Raw genomic sequence first — 16,748 nt, 5'->3', positions numbered from 1 at the left:
TCGATCGACCATTTCACGGGGGTCGCCAAGCAAGGCTGTCCGCCATTTTTTTCCCCTTTTCCGGCGGGTGCCTTACCTCCCTTGGGCTGGGCCAGCTGGTGGTCGGCCTGCTCCGTCTCTGCCGCTTGCCAGCTACGCCTCGGCCGGCGCAGGGGGCGGAACCACGCATGTGCGGCGCTCCCGGGCAGGGAAAGTCCTCAACTTACGACCGGTCGGGTAGTCCTCGACTTACGACCGGTTTAGTCCTCGACTTATGACCGGTTTAGTTCTCAACTTACGACCGGTTGGGATCGCGGCATTAAAAAGGTTGAGAACCACTGATGTAATGGCTAGCTATTTAGAAGCTGCCTTTCTTAAAGATGTAAGAATAACATATTGTTGTCTTCTCTCTCTCTCTCTCACTCTCACTCATGTGCCTATTGGGATGTTACTTCAGTATTGCTGAAGACACCTAATTGAGAAATAACAAGTAACGTTTACCTTTTGTGGAGTAATGAATTTTGGACTTTAAAATGTGGGCCTTGATATGTCCTAGAAGTGACCGTTTGCCAAATTCCTCTGATCAGTGAAGCAGTTTGAATCTAAAGTGCAACTGGAAACTACAGCAGGAAATATATTCCCCAAACTGGATCTGAAAATGTGTGAAAACAGAATGTTTGGTTTTTTTTCAGGCTGCAGTTGTTAACGTATGGACATCAGTAAATCCCCACTTGAACTAAGTTGAACATTTTCCTTAGACACTGGTTTTTTAAAAAAAATATCATTAACTTCATTATCCAGCGAACTTAGATGTCAAGAAGCACATATTAAAGAATGATAGCTATGTTGGTTCATGAAGAGGAAAATAATCCAAAATGCAGTAAAGCAATCTATATATTAGGACTAACCCAAACAGTGCAAAAGAGCCTGGTTCTCTTGAACAGTTGAGAAGTTACCAGAGCAGAGAAGAGGAGAAAGCAAACAAATCCAATATTTAGGGAAGGTATTTTAGCATCAATTAGTCTATATACCATTTAGTGCAAATCAGTGTTTTTCAAACTTGGTAACTTGAAGATGTGTGGACTTCAACTCCCAGAACATCTGGCTAAGGGATTCTGGGAGTTGAAGTCCACACATCTTAAAAAGTTGCCAAGTTTGAAGAACATTCATGTAAATTTTGGGAGTTAAAATTGGCTGAAGTTGAGAAACATTGGCTTAGAGCAGTTGAATCCACATCTTAATTGTGGAAATTTATTTCCTTTTTTATCTACCTTTCCCAGCGAATATATTGATACAATATTAAGACAAATAGAATATACTCTCCCTCGCTGGAATTGAATGGGCAGTCAGTGATCTCACAGCCAAATAATAAACTTGTCATTTAAGAATTGGCTTTCCCTGATGGCTGTGATGTGAAAATCTCTTTCCATGAACCTTTACCAGTCAGGTATCCTCCAGACCATCTGAACTACGAGTTGGCTGCAGATGTTGGGAATTGCATCCAAACCTGTCCTCTGAGAGCATTGGATTAAAAAATATCTTTTACTTCTGCCCTTGGGACTGTACGATTAACATTAATCTAGATCTTTGCTCTTGCTTGTATCAGGTGCACGTGTCTGATCTGTTAGTCCAGTGGGGAAACAGGTATGCTGTCCCTTACTGCCAACTCTTGGGTTAGTTGAGGACGGTCAGGCAGTCAGTTGTCACGATTCTGATGTATTTGTATATGGAAAAAAACACGCTCCTCATTCTGAGCCTGAACTCTGGAATCTCTTGGAACATTGTGTAGGGAATACACGTGGTTGCAAACATCTGATTACTATTCCTCTCCCGCTGTGATGCAAGGCTATAAGCTATTGCAGTTAAGATCTCGCTGGAGGCTGGCTGGAGGTGAGTTGCTCTCCAGAGATTTTTTGCTTCTGCCTCTTTACCTGTAAGGGAATCCTTGGATGGCAGCTCCAGCTGTTTATTCCATTCCCGCGTAATTTCTATTTGCTTAATGTCTACTGTGAGTAAAATGCAGAGTTTTCTATAAATTGGACTCATTTTCATGGATTGGACTGTACTTTTAATGACGTTCAGTAATGTCTGGAAATGTTTTAAAGGGAAATTTCCTGATCTGTTCATTTGGGCTCAGATTCAGCATGTGTGGATGAGGTGCACTTTTTGTTTTTTGTTTTATTTAGCTATTCCACGTACATCTGTCCTGTTCATTAGTGTACTTCCTCAGGACAGTCTTGAAAGAAAAAAAAGTGAATCACGGCTCTGATTTATGGCATCTGTGATTCAGTGGCATGTACTGCTAGTGCTTAAAACAGAGATCCTTTAGCTACCTCTTTTCTCAGGATTGCTCCCTCCATAGTCTGATCCACAGACCTCTTCTGAGACCACCAGGAAAAGATTTTAATGTGTCAGATTCATCTAGAAAATGGGGCTTTTTAATGCTTGAGGGAAAGTGTTCCACTCACGTCCATACAGTTTGTCTAGTGATTTTTTAAAAAAAGATTTTATAGTATCTAAAGAATGGACACCGCCTTGTTAATAACGTGGTGCTAGAAAGCAGTATAAAGTTGTAGAAATGTTGTCTTGAAAAATAGTGCTATATCAGTCTTCTGAAGCTGCTGCTCTCTAGAAGTGTAAACTCCACGTCTCCCAGCCATTGGGGGTTGCAGTCCCCAAACGTTAGGAGGGTGCCAGGTTGAAGAAGGGGGTTCTATGTGCCCAACACTTTTTGTACCGGTTAGGATTCCATTATTTCCGTGACAGCGTGCCAGGCTTATAATTAGTCACTTGTTTGATCACTTTGACAAATCAGTTTCCTTCTGTCAAATAGGTAGGACCACAGATGATTAACATAAATACTAGCGAGTATTTAAGCTAGGAACACTATTTGTGGGTCCTTGACCTAAAGGAGTCTTCAGTTATAAGCAGACCTTACTAAGCTTATGACCTGCCTTTTGAGTGAGAAATTGCTGCCACCACCTGTTCTTGTAGAAGTGGTTAGGTGGTCTCACAGAGTTGTGTTTTTTTTCTTTCTCTTTCCTCATGTAGTGAATTGGATCTGGGAATGCCGTACTTTTAAGAACATCTTCCATGGACAAGAGAACATCTTACAGCTTCCTGCGCTGGATGGGATCTAGCGGCCTCCGTCGGATTTTTGCCACACGTTTCAGGAGAGAACCAGAGCTGGCTCTTGTGCCCTGGGGGCAAGGGCTGTAGTTTTGCAAGGTGCCAGTTTTCCCTCCAATGCAGAACAAGAGAAAGAGCACACCTCATTCTCGCAAAGAGACGTTTTGCACTTCGGAAAACTCCAACACGACTTGCCTTTCCAGCATTTGGAGAGCTGTTTCTGGGCACGGTTCTCCCTGCCCTTCCAGTGTCTTGTGCAGGGGCCTGTTGTGTAACCATCTCACCCCTGGCCAGTCTTCCCAGTTTCAGTTTGGGCTGTGGCCTCTTTCCAGAGTAGATCATGGGGGGTCTTGGCCACCCGCAGCCCACTGGAGGAAGGGTGTGAACTCTGAAATGGCCCCTGTGATAGGCCAGAGACCTGCTGCACATTCAAGGCTGTTGTTGGTTGACAGGGGAAAGGACTTACTGACTGACTGACTGCCCAGGGCAGCTTCTTTCTGCCTCTCAGGAATTTGCAGGGCGCTGGCCTATTGTGGCCAGGCCTGCCTTCTCACCACCATCATGTTTCTACTGCTGCCCTTTGACAGTTTGGTAGTTAACCTGCTGGGCATTTCCCTGACGGTCCTCTTCACTCTGCTTTTGGTCTTCATCATCGTGCCAGCCATCTTTGGAGTCTCCTTTGGCATCCGCCGTCTCTACATGAAAACTCTTCTACGGATCTTCCAGGTGAGTTCACCTCCTTAGCATTCCTGGGGGTTGGGGAGGAATAGTGCAACCTGAGACTGGGTTGTGGCCGCCAGCAGCACCAAACGATGAATCAGAGCTCTTTCAACACCGGTCTTGTATGTCGGATTAGAAAACGGGGAGTTTCAGGCAAGTCCAGCGCTCTCATTGGTTGCCACCGTCACTGGGACCTGTGACGTAAGGACAAATGAAGATGTCCCTGGCAAACAGATGCAGGGTGTTGCTTAACAATTAAGTTTCCGCTGTATAGGAATTGCCTTCGGGTCAAAATGGAATAGTAGCCCAGCAGCAGCAGCAGCAGCTCTTCTCCAGCTCAAATACGACTCTTAGGTAGACCAAACAGGAAGACGGTGGGCCTTCCTAATGCTGAGCAGGCCTAAGCTGGGCCTTCTCTCCCCCCCTCATCATATTTCAAGGATGGAAGAGGGGGGGAAAGGAGCAAGCTATACATCATGTTGAGGGTCACCTTGAGGCAGTTGCAGGAAAGAACCTCCCTCTTTTTTCCATTTTTCACTTTCTTGAGGGCTGCCTCCCCTGAGCACTCACCTGATGCGCACCCTGGGACCCCGTACATCCGTTATACCACCGTTCATTAATTCTACCAAAGCCTCGGCTGGTGCAGCCACACAAATAACTATACCCAGGGAACCAGTCACTGGGAAATTACGTACCCTCTTTTCTTTCTTATTCCTCCAAAATCCTCATTTCAGCCAGAATCGGGACACACGGGACAGTTGCGAGTCTAACTTAAAATATTTCTTACTTCAGCTTTCCCAGTGTTGTTTTTGAAATCATTTAAAATCAAATCATGGTGTTGTGTAATAGATCGTGTCGAAAGCAGGTCCTGTTAACAGATTAACAGTAATAAACTATGGAAAAATAAAAACAGGAAAAAAAGGGGAAATAAGATGCCGTTATTAAAACCCGGACAGCAGAGTGCATTTAGAGATTTTTTTTTTAGTTTCCTTTCAAAGGAAGTTAGTGACAGCAGTATCTTACTCATCATGCTATTCCATATCCTAAGAACATTAGGATATGGAATAGCAGCATTTCTGGGACAGTATTTCCATGCACAACAACCCTTTCACAGCCTGGCCCACCCTACTTCAGATTTTGTCAGCGTGTTGTGATTGTTTGACCAAGTACAAATTGAACCCAGTTCTCCATTTTCATGCCCATTTTAAGCTTCTTAGCTTCTTGTAGCATGTGTCCCTTTGCATAGTTTGTACAGCACAACCATGATATTTTGCATAATGTACAGTAGTTTGTAGAACATGGGTGAAAATGCTACACTTAGGACTGAAAATCTTTCATAATCATCTCTCTAGCTACCGTTCAAGCGTTACTTGCATTCTTTTTTCCTATCCCAACTTGTTTTTCCTTCTTTTCAACCTGAAAGTAGAGTCTGTCAAGAAATTGGATTCTGCACTTTTTTTGTTAGGTATCTACTTCGTATTTCCTCCAGGAGCTCAAGGCATCATTCCTCGCTGTGTGTACTACAGTATAGAGCAGGGGTCTTCAAACCTGGCCCTTTTATGACTTGTGGACTTCAACTCCCAGAATCGCATGCCTGGCTGAGGAATTCTGGGAGTTGAAGTCCACGAGTCATAAAAGGGCCAAGTTGGAAGACCCCTGGTATAGACCTAGCCGTGCTTCTAAGGTTCTTACTTAAGCCTGTGTTAAACTGAGATGGTCAGATAGGAAGTAGGCAAGTGACACGGGGAAGGCACCCCTGTGGGTGAGCCTGACCTTTGCATAATGCAAGCATAGGTTAGTTTCCAGGAATTGCTTTCAGGAGGCCATGTGGATGTTGTGTTGTGAAATGAAGGAGTTTGGCAAAAAGAAAAGCAGGAGCAACCCAGAGGGACCAAGAAGGGAAAGGGGTGGGAGAGGACTGCGTGCCCAGGATATACAGAATCAGCCAGGTAGAAATGTCTCTTCTTCTACACCTTCTGGACACTTTCCCTTCCTCTTTCAGCCTAGTGTAGGGGTAGGCAACCTTGGCTCTTTTATGACACGTGGACTTCAACTCCCAGAATTCCTGAGCCAGCATGAGGGAAACTTTGGCCCCTTCATGACTTGAGGACTTCAACTCCCAGAATTCCTGAGCCAGCATGAGGGAAACTATGGCCCCTTCATGACTTGAGGACTTCAACTCCCAGAATTCCTGAGCCAGCATGAGGGAAACTTTGGCCCCTTCATGACTTGAGGACTTCAACTCCCAGAATTCCTGAGCCAGCATGAGGGAAACTTTGGCCCCTTCATGACTCGAGGACTTCAACTCCCAGAATTCCTGAGCCAGCATGGCTCAGCTTGGAAACCTCTCCCTTTCCCCTCAGCATGGCTGGCTCAGGAATTCTGGGAGTTGAAGTCCACGAGTCATAAAAGAGCCAAGGTTGCCGACCCCTGGCCTAGTGGGCGGGCAGCCTGTTTGACGCCAGATACAAAGGGTAGACAGGCAGGAACTAGCAGCAGAGAAGTGAACTCTAGCGCCACCTACCATGGCGGGATGTCCTGCGGATTATTCTGCAGCTTGGAGGTCACTTTAAACATAGAGTCTGTCTTTTCCTCTCTGGCGTTCCAATTATGATAAAAATCCTTCTTTTGACGCTAAGCCAGCACTCTTTTATTTATTTATTTTTCAGACTTGTCTTGTCTAATTAGGTGGAAGCTGCCTGAGGCTTCTTATAATCTGGGTTTGGGCCTCGTTTTCCCTGTCTGACTCCATGTCCTTATCAAAAGGTGTTGTCAGGAATTCAGATACTGCCAAGAGGAGGATGTTTAGAGTGGAATACCCAAAAACAAGCACAAAAAAACAACAACCTTGCAGACACCAACAAGCAACAATAACACCACCCTTGTCATCTGAACCAGCCAGTTTTGTTTATTCTTTTTTTTAAAGCTGAAAAGAAATCCATGGCCAGGTTTAAACAGAGCTTCCTCTTTGCCCAAGGAAGCAGTCTAAAAGAGCAGGTTTTCACTGTCCACAAGCAAAGTTAATTGTTTCAGATGGTGGATGAGTTCCTCATCCCAACATAAAATGCAGCTTAATTTTCCCCACTCAGTGGACTAGATAAGAAAGGAATGAGGAGAGAAGAGGCAGAGATAAGATGACAGGAAGAGCTGTTCTAGAGACTCTATGCCAAAGGCATTCCTTCTCTATAATGATTCATCCTCTACTTAGAGGATGTCTATGACCACCACACTGATTTCACACAGCCTGTTATGCCATAGTTTATTACATTCGTGGTTGGCAAAGTGTGGCATTAATTTTCAGCAATCCAGGACAAAAGGGAATGAAAAGGAAATTTGAGAGATGCAATTTTCTCATATTTACTGCAACAATGAAGTATAAGCCCTAAAACAGCTGTATTACTATACTAATTAAAAAAATAAAACAATATTCCAAAATTCAGCCTCGCTCAACCAGCCACCTCAAAAAAAAACAAAAAAAAACAAGTTCATCCCTCAGCTGTTAAAAAACTGTCCTTTCCTGGAATAAGCTATAAGTTCTCACTGTCTAGTAATATACAATCCAGAGTTTACAAATCATAGGAGCTGGTGTTACACAGCACATTTAAGACAGAAGCTATCAAACAGATTACAACTTAGCAGTCTTTGGGACCGTGGCTATAAATGTAATTAATAACAACAATTTAGCAAGGTGTCTGAGCAGATCACATTGTCAAGCTGCAGAGTTCTCTAACAGAGTTCACTGCCTGCTCTGTTCACTGTAATTTGACTGAATTTATCTTGACTGCAAATTGCTGAGGGCTCAATTGGCAAGTTTCTTCCCACAGACCAAAAGCTGTTGGATTTGACCTTAATCCTGTCCAGCATTTTTCAGAATCAGTAGCAGCCTAGTAGTGGAAGCTGGTGAAGCAGGACAGGAAATCAGCACCTCTTCGCTCTCCTTTTTGGACCTGATGCTGTGAGATGAACTGCTGATCAGGCATTGCCTTAGTTGCCCGCCTCCGATCTCGCCCTTAAACTTGTCGCTCCTTCGTGGAACCATCTGCACCCTGGTTGAAAGAAATAGATTTCACGTCCGGGTCTGAAGGATCTCACTCCTTCCTTTCTCTGTGTCTTACAGTGGGCAACGTTAAGAATTGAGCGGAGCGCCAAAGAGAAGAACCACCCTGTCTATAAGCCCTGTGTCAACGGTAAGAGGGAGAGGTGCCTTTTCTTAGCGCGGTGCAGGGGGGGAGGCATGTCGGGCCCTGCTTCTCCTGCTGTTTGGCTGGAAGGTGCGTGTCTGTTGCAGGGATCATTGCCAAAGAGCCCACCTCGTTGGAAGAGGAGATGAAGCAGAACCGGAGGAGCTCCAGCAACAAGACCCTGGACGCCCCTGAGTTTGAGCTCTCCGACATCTTTTACTTCAGCCGCAAAGGTGTGGAGAGCATTATGGACGATGAGGTGACCAAGCGTTTCTCGGCAGAAGAGCTGGAGTCCTGGAACTTGCTGAGCAGGACCAACTACAACTTCCACTACATCAGTCTGCGCCTCACAGTACTCTGGGGGACGGGACTCCTGATCCGCTACTGCTTCTTGCTGCCACTCAGGTACAGGCCAGGATGGATTCAGGCTTCTCACCGGACAGCCAGGAGGAGGATAGGACCCCTTACTGTTTCTCCTGGACCATCCCTAGAGCAGGGGTAGGCCACCTCGGCTCTTTTAGGACTCGGGGACTTCAACTCCCAGAATTCCTGAGCCAGCATGAGGGAAACTATGGCCCCTTCATGACTCGTGGACTTCAACTCCCAGAATTCCTCAGCCAGCATGAGGGAAACTATGGCCCCTTCATGACTCGTGGACTTCAACTCCCAGAATTCCTCAGCCAGCATGGCTCAGCTTGGAAACCTCTCCCTTTGCCCTCAGCATGGCTGGCTCAGGAATTCTGGGAGTTGAAGTCCACCAGTCCTAAAAGAGCCAAGGTTGCCTATCCCTGTCCTGGACAATCCCTAGAGCGAAACCCTAGTGCTACAGGCAGTCCTCGACTTACAACAGTTTATTTAGTGACTGTTCAAAGTCACACTAGCACTGAAAAAAAGTGACTTACGACCGTTCTTCACACAACCATTGCAGCATCTCCATGGTCACGTGATCAGAATTAAAATACCTGGCAACTGGCTCACATTTATGACGGTCACAGTGTCCCGGGAGGGTCACGTGACCCCCGTTTTGCGACCTCCTGACGAGCAAAGTCGATGGGGAAGCCAGGTTTGTTGAACAACCCTGTCAGTAACTTAAGAACTGCAGTGGTACACTTAACAACTTGTGGCAAGAAGGGTGGTAAGATGGGGCAAAACTCACTTAACCAAAGCCTTGCTTAGGGACATAAATGTTGGGCCCAATTGTGGTCATAAGTCGAGGACTACTTGTCCATCTCTCCCAGGGTAGAAAATCCTCCTGTTGGTCAGCCCCAATTCGAAAGGTTTAGCAGAAGCACAGAAGCTGTCTTGCCGTGATCTGAATGCTCTGAGGTTGTACCTTAATACCTTGTTCTCCCTTCCTCCCCCTTCTCCCCACCTTCCTTGTAGGGTTGCCCTGGCTTTTACCGGTATTGGCCTTTTGGTGACAGGCACTACCATGGTGGGCTTCTTACCCAACGGAAGGTGAGTCCTCTGCAGCAGACTACCTGAAGTTCACCATCCAAAAGGAGGAAGCCAAACATCTAAAAGAAATCAGTTGTTGGGGTTGTGAAGTGGTTGGTCACCTCTTATAGGTTGAATTGCTGTCCTCTCCATGATTTGGATTGTCCTTCCACAGCAGAGATAAACCTAATTTTCCTTCTCTCTACCCAACTCTTTTGGCAGAAGAGCCAACAGTTAAAAGAAGTGAGACCCACCTTCTCTGGCATTCCTTTCCATTCCTGTGGGATGCCGTCCTCGGATTCTTGAGGGATTGTGAAATAAACTTAGCGGGCAGGTTAGAGAGGCAGTTAGCTGTAGGAAGGAGGCAGGCAACCCACTCCCAAAATCTTGCCAAGGAAATAGCTGGGATTTACCCAGGCAATCACCACAGTCAAGAATGACTTGAGGGCACACACACACACACAAAAAAAAGATTTGAGTGGAGTAATAGGTCATTCTGCAAAAAGGCTGGCGGATCTCAGGGTATATTTCAAAAGGCCGGCTTAACTATTTATTGGATACCATCTTAAGGAAATGCCTGTCCCAAACTCTTGGCCTTTCCACAGCTCGCCGCCCCCTCTTATACCTACCACCTATTCTAAATTGTGGCCTTTCGTGATGGGGAATTCCTAATTAACCTAATTAATGTTGTGAGTCGGCGACACTTAAAAATTGGGTGCACTGTTGTGGTTTTATTATTTTTTCCTTGAGATTTGTAAGCATTGCTTGGGAAAGGGCAAAGTAACTATATATAAATTATGTTAGCAGTTGCATTGAATTCTAAATTGAGATGGAATGACACGGTTCTTTTTGTCTTTAGGCACAAGGAATTCCTCAGCAGGCACGTGCACCTGATGTGCTATCGGATCTGTATAAGAGCTCTTACAGCTATCATCACCTATCATCACCGGTATGGTGGGGACTGGGTGAAAATTTGTGAAATTATTTGACCCAAAAGAGAACAAAACTTTCTATGTGCCATGATTCTCTGGAAAGGTAGCATGGGCAAAATGTGAAACTGGCTAGAGATTTGATATGTAAACATTCTAAACGTTTAACAAGTATTTGATTTATTGGTTGATTTACCAGATGTTCATCGCATCTGTATTCTATAAGCAACTCAAGGCAGTGAACACACGTAGTAGACCTTCCTCCTCCTATTTTCCTCATCACAACGGTTCTCTGAGGTGGAGTGGGCTGAGAGGGAGTGACTGGCCCAGAATTACTCAGCCAGCATTTTATGCCAAAGTTACTGAATGCTAATAGCGCTGAGATGATAAAACGTTTGTGAACAAAGTCCATTATTTTGTCAGAAAACGGAAGGATGGCTGGATGAGATTTCTGTTGCTTGAGGGATACATTTTCCTCATAAATAGCAAAAATTGACGAAAGGTTGCTAAAAGCCATGGAGAAGGAAATGCAGATTGTGGTATAATTTATCTAGGCAACTGTCCACTTATGAAGGTTTTTGGTACAGCATTTTGGAGTTCTCAGATAAGTTTGGGGGGGTTCTGTGTTTGTGTTTTAAATATATAATGTTCTGGTCTGTGGGGCAAGATCTAGAGCAGAGGTGGGGAACTATGGCCCCTTTTATGATTTGTGGACTTCAGCTCCCAGAATTCTGGGAGTTGACTTCCACAAGTCATAAAAGGGCCATAGTTCCCCAACTCTGGCCTAGAGGTTCTTTGTCCATTAAGAGTGGGGATTGGGGAGTGAAGGATTCATGCACACAAGCTATCTGCCTTATTCTTGAATCAGTTGAGCATTTGCTTCAGGTTTTCATGTAATCTCTTTTTCCTTCCTAACCTTAGGGAAAACAGGCCCCGCAACGGAGGAATCTGTGTGGCTAACCATACCTCTCCAATTGACGTCATAATTCTGGCCAGCGATGGCTACTATGCAATGGTAAGGACAGCAAGTCTTCGTGCGTGGGTGTGATTCCCAACTGGTGCAGAATAAATCCCATTATATGCTCTTGTCAAACTGAATTCATTTCAATGGCTTTCTTGACACGGGCAGTGCCCCTCATAGCCTCCATAGGTGCCGGTCACCTCTTCAGCAATATCACTCGTACATTTGGATGGAAGTCAAATGATTGAAGCAAGTGGGGTAGCTGAACAACTTGTCCAGAATCATTTGTGCTTCTCTTGTCCTTGGAAGCTCTCTCACTGGAGATTTTTAAGAAGAGACTAGACAGTCACTTGTCTGAGATGGTATAGGTTCTCCTGCGTGAGCAGGGGGCTGGACTAGAAGACCTCCAAGGTCCCTTCCAGCTCTATTCTATTCTATTCTACTCTCCAAAGCTCCTGAGGGGCAGGACAAGAAGCAACGGGTGGACACTCATTAAAGAGAGATCCCACCTGGAACTACGGAGAAATTTCCCACCAGGGAGGACAATCAATCAACGGAACAGCTTGCCTCCTGGAGTTGTGGGTGCTCCATCGTTGGAGGTCTTCAAGAAAAGATCAGACGTTCATTTGTCCAGGATGGTAGAAAGAATCCTGGCATGGACAGTAGGTTGGACTAGGAGTTCTCCAAGGTACCTTCCAAGCAGAGGATTCTAAGCAACTCTCCACTTGTCCGCTGGAGAAAGTCCTGCTTTGACAATAGTCTGTTCTGGTTGCCTACCAGCACATCCCTTGAAATGAGCAGTTCCTCTCCTCCATCACTGGAGTAGCCTGCATCTTTGGACAACGGGAAGGCAGATAGCCCAGCCTCTGGAGCGTTCCCAGTTCCCCAACGTATCCTGCTCCATAATGCTTAGACGTTCTGTAGGACAGAGGGTCTTAGGAGCCAAAGGCACTTTCTTTCTGAGTTAAACTGCCTGTTGTTTGAGGCCAGCTGTGTTGTTCTGGCACTGCTGCTGCGGGAAGTGACCTCTGGCCTCTTCTTCTTCTTTGCTCAGGTGGGCCAAATCCACGGAGGGCTCATGGGCGTCATACAGAGGGCCATGGTGAAGGCTTGCCCTCACGTCTGGTTTGAACGTTCGGAGGTCAAGGATCGCCATCTAGTGGCTAGACGGTACGTAGCCCACGACTTGGACGGGAGCCACCTCACCTCTTCCTGGATTGTGGGTAGGCGACTGAGAATCCGGTCCTGCATTGCTGACATCTCTTTTTTTCTCTCTGTGTCTTCCTTTAGGCTATCAGAACATGCTAATGATAAAAGTAAACTGCCCATCCTTATTTTCCCTGAAGGTAAGCCCAGATGAGTGAGCCTGTTGCTTCTTCTTCTTGTTAGTTGTGAAGTCGTGTCCGACCCATCACGACCCCATGGATAATGTTTCTCCAGGCCTTCCTCTCCTCTACCATCTTCTGGAGTCCATTTAAGTTCACACCTGCTGCTTCAGGGACTCCATCCAGCCACCTCCTTCTCTGTCGTCCCCTCCTTCTCTTGTCCTCCATCTTTCCCAGCATTAGGCCCTTCTCCAGTGAGTCCTTCCTTCTCATTAGGTGGCCAAAGTACTTGAGTTTCAACCTCAGGATCTGGCCTTCTAAAGAGCAGTCGGGGTTGATCTCCTCCAGGACTGACCGGTTTGATGGCCTTGCAGTCCAGGGGACTCGCAGGAGTCTTCTCCAGCACCGTAGTTCAAAGGCCTCCATTCTTTGGCGCTCAGCCTTTCTTACGGTCCAACTTTCACAGCCATACATTGCTGTGCTTAAAATGAATGAAATGGAAAGTTGGCATTTTAAACCATAGAGCCAGCCAAAAAGTAGAGACAGACATAGCTCTGAGCTTCCTTTTCCTAAACTGAACGTTGCTGCTTGGGCTGGAGGAACATGATCATGGTGGAAATTAGGTCCTCACCGCTATTCCTGCTGGCTCAGGAATTCTGGGAGTTGAAGTCCACGAGTCATAAAAGAGCCAAGGTTGCCTACCCCTGGGGATAGACTCTTCTAGCTAGAAATTATTGTATTTTTTTTACTTGGATTTGGTTATATCATGTTATTTTTCCACATTGACTTGATTTCAACAGATCTGTAATTTAAAGTGGCCCAAGATATTTAATTACATAAAATTAACGTCCTGAAAAATTTTTTTTATTCAATTTTACTTATATTTTCAGTTTTGCTTTTTCTCTCTTTATTTTGTTTTCTTTTGCTCCACTTGCATTTCTTCATAAAACATTTCATAAAAATAATAACTAAAAAAGGGGACAAAAGAGGATAACCACTCCCATTTTTCTGTTCTGAACTGACAGTAACTATTTGGAGTGAGCAGTGTAAATTAAAGTGTTTGTTCTGTTTTCAAACAAACCTATGGGCGTGCTTCTGTGTGCCACTCTGAATCAGATTCGTGTCAATTAGATGGATTGGGACAGCAATCCAGGGGCTTCTCATTTTGAGGTCTGGCTGGTCCCTAATTAAGTCTCACAGGAGATATTCTTTCATTTCTTTTAACAGGCACCTGTATCAACAACACTTCCGTGATGATGTTTAAGAAAGGGAGTTTTGAGATTGATGCTATAGTTTATCCTGTCGCTATCAAGGTGAGCACTCTTGCTGCTTAGCAAACACAATGAAACTTGAAGGTATGAGACATAGGTAAGAGGGGAACCTGGACAGGTAGGTGGGGCTCTGCTTTCCGGGTGTGGCAGGGATATCTGAAAGTCGGTGGGACCCGACAGTTTCTCAAGGCAGCTTCTGGAATGCCCTCCTGTAATCCCATAATCGTGTGCTGTCATGCTGTATTTGGGGCACTTGTTCTTGTGCTCTGAGTGGATCTTCTCGCCATCTTGCCTTTCTCCCACCCACCCCATCCCATCCCACCCCCTTTTTTTTTTTTTGTCTTCAGTATGACCCCCAATTTGGAGATGCCTTTTTTAACAGCAGCAAATACGGCATGGTGAACTATCTGCTCAGGATGATGACTAGCTGGGCAATTGTCTGCAGCGTCTGGTACCTGCCCCCAATGACCAGAGAGGTGAGTTAACTTGATCCGGGCCTCTGGATGCCGGGAAAATCGGCGGAGACTTTCCCAGGACTCTTTCTGAAAGCAGGCTGACCCTCTTGGCCGTTCTTCCTTTCAGCCTGCTGAAGATGCAGTGCAGTTTGCCAACCGGGTGAAATCTGCCATTGCCAGGCAGGGAGGCCTGGTGGACCTCTTGTGGTAAGCCAGTCCATGTTGTTGCTGATTGATTGATTAATTGGTGGAGGGCGCAAAGGGAAGGAGATAAGTGTATCTGTGTGAATCTCACCCGTGGCCTAGTCTTGCCCTGCTCACCTGATATTTTGTGCTTGGAAAGTACAGGTAACCCTCTTCCCGCAGGGGGTCTAGGTCAGTGGTTCTCAACCTGTGGGTCGGGACCCCATTTGGGGTCGATCGACCATTTCATGGGGGTCGCCAAGCAAGGCTGTCCGCCATTTTTTTCCACCTTTTCCGGCGGGTGCCTTACCTCCCTTGGGCTGGGCCAGCTGGTGGTCGGCCTGCTCCGTCTCTGCCGCTTGCCAGCTACGCCTCGGCCGGCGCAGGGGGCGGAACCACGCATGCGCGGCGCTCCCGGGCAGGGAAAGTCCTCGACTTACGACCGGTTGGGTAGTCCTCGACGTACGACCGGTTTAGCCCTCGACTTATGACCGGTTTAGTCCTCGACTTACGACCGGTTTAGTCCTCGACTTACGACCGGTTGGGGTCACGGCATTAAAAAGTTGAGAACCACTGGTCTAGGTGGAGAGGGCGTAATCAAGTCCCCGAGGGAGCTTCTCTGCATCTTGGGGGAACAGCACAAACCCGAACCCTACTTCCTGCAGGGCCACTTGGGGAATCCTGTTCTTTGTGCTCCCCAAACGCCGGTTCCCTAGCCGCCCTCCCGCTCAGGTCCCGAGTCGCAGTCCTGCTCTGACAGGTGTCCTTCTTTTCCCACAGGGACGGGGGCCTAAAGAGGGAAAAGGTGAAGGACACCTTCAAAGAAGAGCAGCAGAAGCTCTACAGCAAGATGATCGTGGGCAATCACGAGGACCGAAGTCGCTCCTGAGCTCCCAGAGATTGGGAGGGGGGGGAATAGGGGGGGATCTGTTACAGCACTGACTGCCTAAGAACAATTCCTGGTCTTGGGACTCCTAGATGACCTGCAGCAGCATCCATTTTTCAAACTCTCCCCCCCTCCCCGCCCACTCCCCACGGTGCTGCTCCCTTGTGTCCAAAGGAAAAGAGACCTTGTCGTAATTTCTCCAGCTCAGACCCAGCAGCAGCAGCAACCGAGGAACTTTGGCCAATGCAGCGCTGGTCATCTTTGGCAGGAGTCGGCGGAAGTCCACCTGTGTCCCCAGCGGAGTGCCACGGGGGCTGCCACCCAGAGATCCTCCCACCACGTCCGGTAGGAAGTGCTTCGGAGGAAGGCCGGCCAGCACCTCCTTGCTCCTTCCGCCCTCGCTCCCGTCCCCCCTCTCAAGAAAAGCGGAAAGCTGAAGGCAGCGGCTGCATGGGTCCCCCTCTGCATTTTATATTAAATAATGTTGAAGGAGGCAGCCTGGCGTTGAGTCTGGATCTCTTGGCCTGGGCTGCATTTTCACTCTGGGTGCTGATGGGGGAAGAGGCTCTCTTAGCAATAAGTCTGAGTTCGAGCCACCCCTCTTGGCTGCCCTGCGTTACTCCTTTTGCATGGCATCATTGAAGGAAAGGGCTGGGTACAAGGGTGGCCTGAAAAACAAGGTCAGGAAAATAAGAATTAGAATAGAATAGAATAGAATAGAATAGAATAGAATAGAATAGAATAGAATAGAATAGAATAGAATAGAATAGAATAGAATAGAAAATATGGAATAGAATAGAATTAAATAGAATAGAATAGAATTGGAATTGGAATTGAATGGAATCTGGAAGGGATAAATTGATAAATTTGGTGTGTAACTCTGGGAAACCGATTTGACCCATAAAGAACTTGGCAGTTTGGAAACTTGGCCTGCCCACCAACAGATTCTGCAAATACCTCTGGGCTGAATTACCCAGGCATAAATCCCCCGCCATCCCTTCCAGCTTCCAGATCTCCCAAGTAATCCCTTTACAGTTTCAGCTGTAAAGAAAGGCAACATTTAGCATTTGCTGAGCCAGGCAGACAGTTTCAGTTGCTGAAGTCAGTGGCCCTGACCGCGATACCTGACGACGCGGCCATTTTAAAAGTCTGTTTCAGAAGCATTTCTGTCATTTCAGGGATGCCACCCATCCCCTTGCTTTTCTCCCAAGCCCTGGCATTTTTGTTCTCTTGTGCTTGGGTCCCTTGCATTGCTCCTTCAACATAACTATTGCTTCTGCCATGGATCTGGG

At 46.5% G+C, this 16,748-nt stretch overlaps 1 protein-coding gene across 1 annotated transcript; it reads left to right on the top strand.

Annotated features, from left to right (window-relative positions):
* The first annotated feature begins 3,590 nt into the window (after nt 1-3,590).
* Nucleotides 3,591-15,481, top strand: GPAT4 (glycerol-3-phosphate acyltransferase 4). Its single transcript, XM_015816517.1, has 12 exons — nt 3,591-3,834; nt 7,946-8,015; nt 8,117-8,414; nt 9,393-9,467; nt 10,306-10,395; nt 11,297-11,390; nt 12,391-12,506; nt 12,627-12,682; nt 13,889-13,974; nt 14,280-14,408; nt 14,515-14,594; nt 15,351-15,481. Exons 1-12 carry the CDS (start codon nt 3,670-3,672, stop codon nt 15,457-15,459), a joined length of 1,368 nt encoding a protein of 455 aa, XP_015672003.1. The 5' UTR covers nt 3,591-3,669; the 3' UTR covers nt 15,460-15,481.
* Nucleotides 15,482-16,748: the final 1,267 nt, after the last annotated feature.

This window comes from Protobothrops mucrosquamatus, unplaced genomic scaffold (genome assembly GCF_001527695.2).
Source record: "Protobothrops mucrosquamatus isolate PMUCROS unplaced genomic scaffold, P.Mucros_1.0 scaffold462, whole genome shotgun sequence".
NCBI lineage: Eukaryota > Metazoa > Chordata > Lepidosauria > Squamata > Viperidae > Protobothrops > Protobothrops mucrosquamatus.
This window is presented reverse-complemented; position numbering and strand designations above follow the sequence as displayed.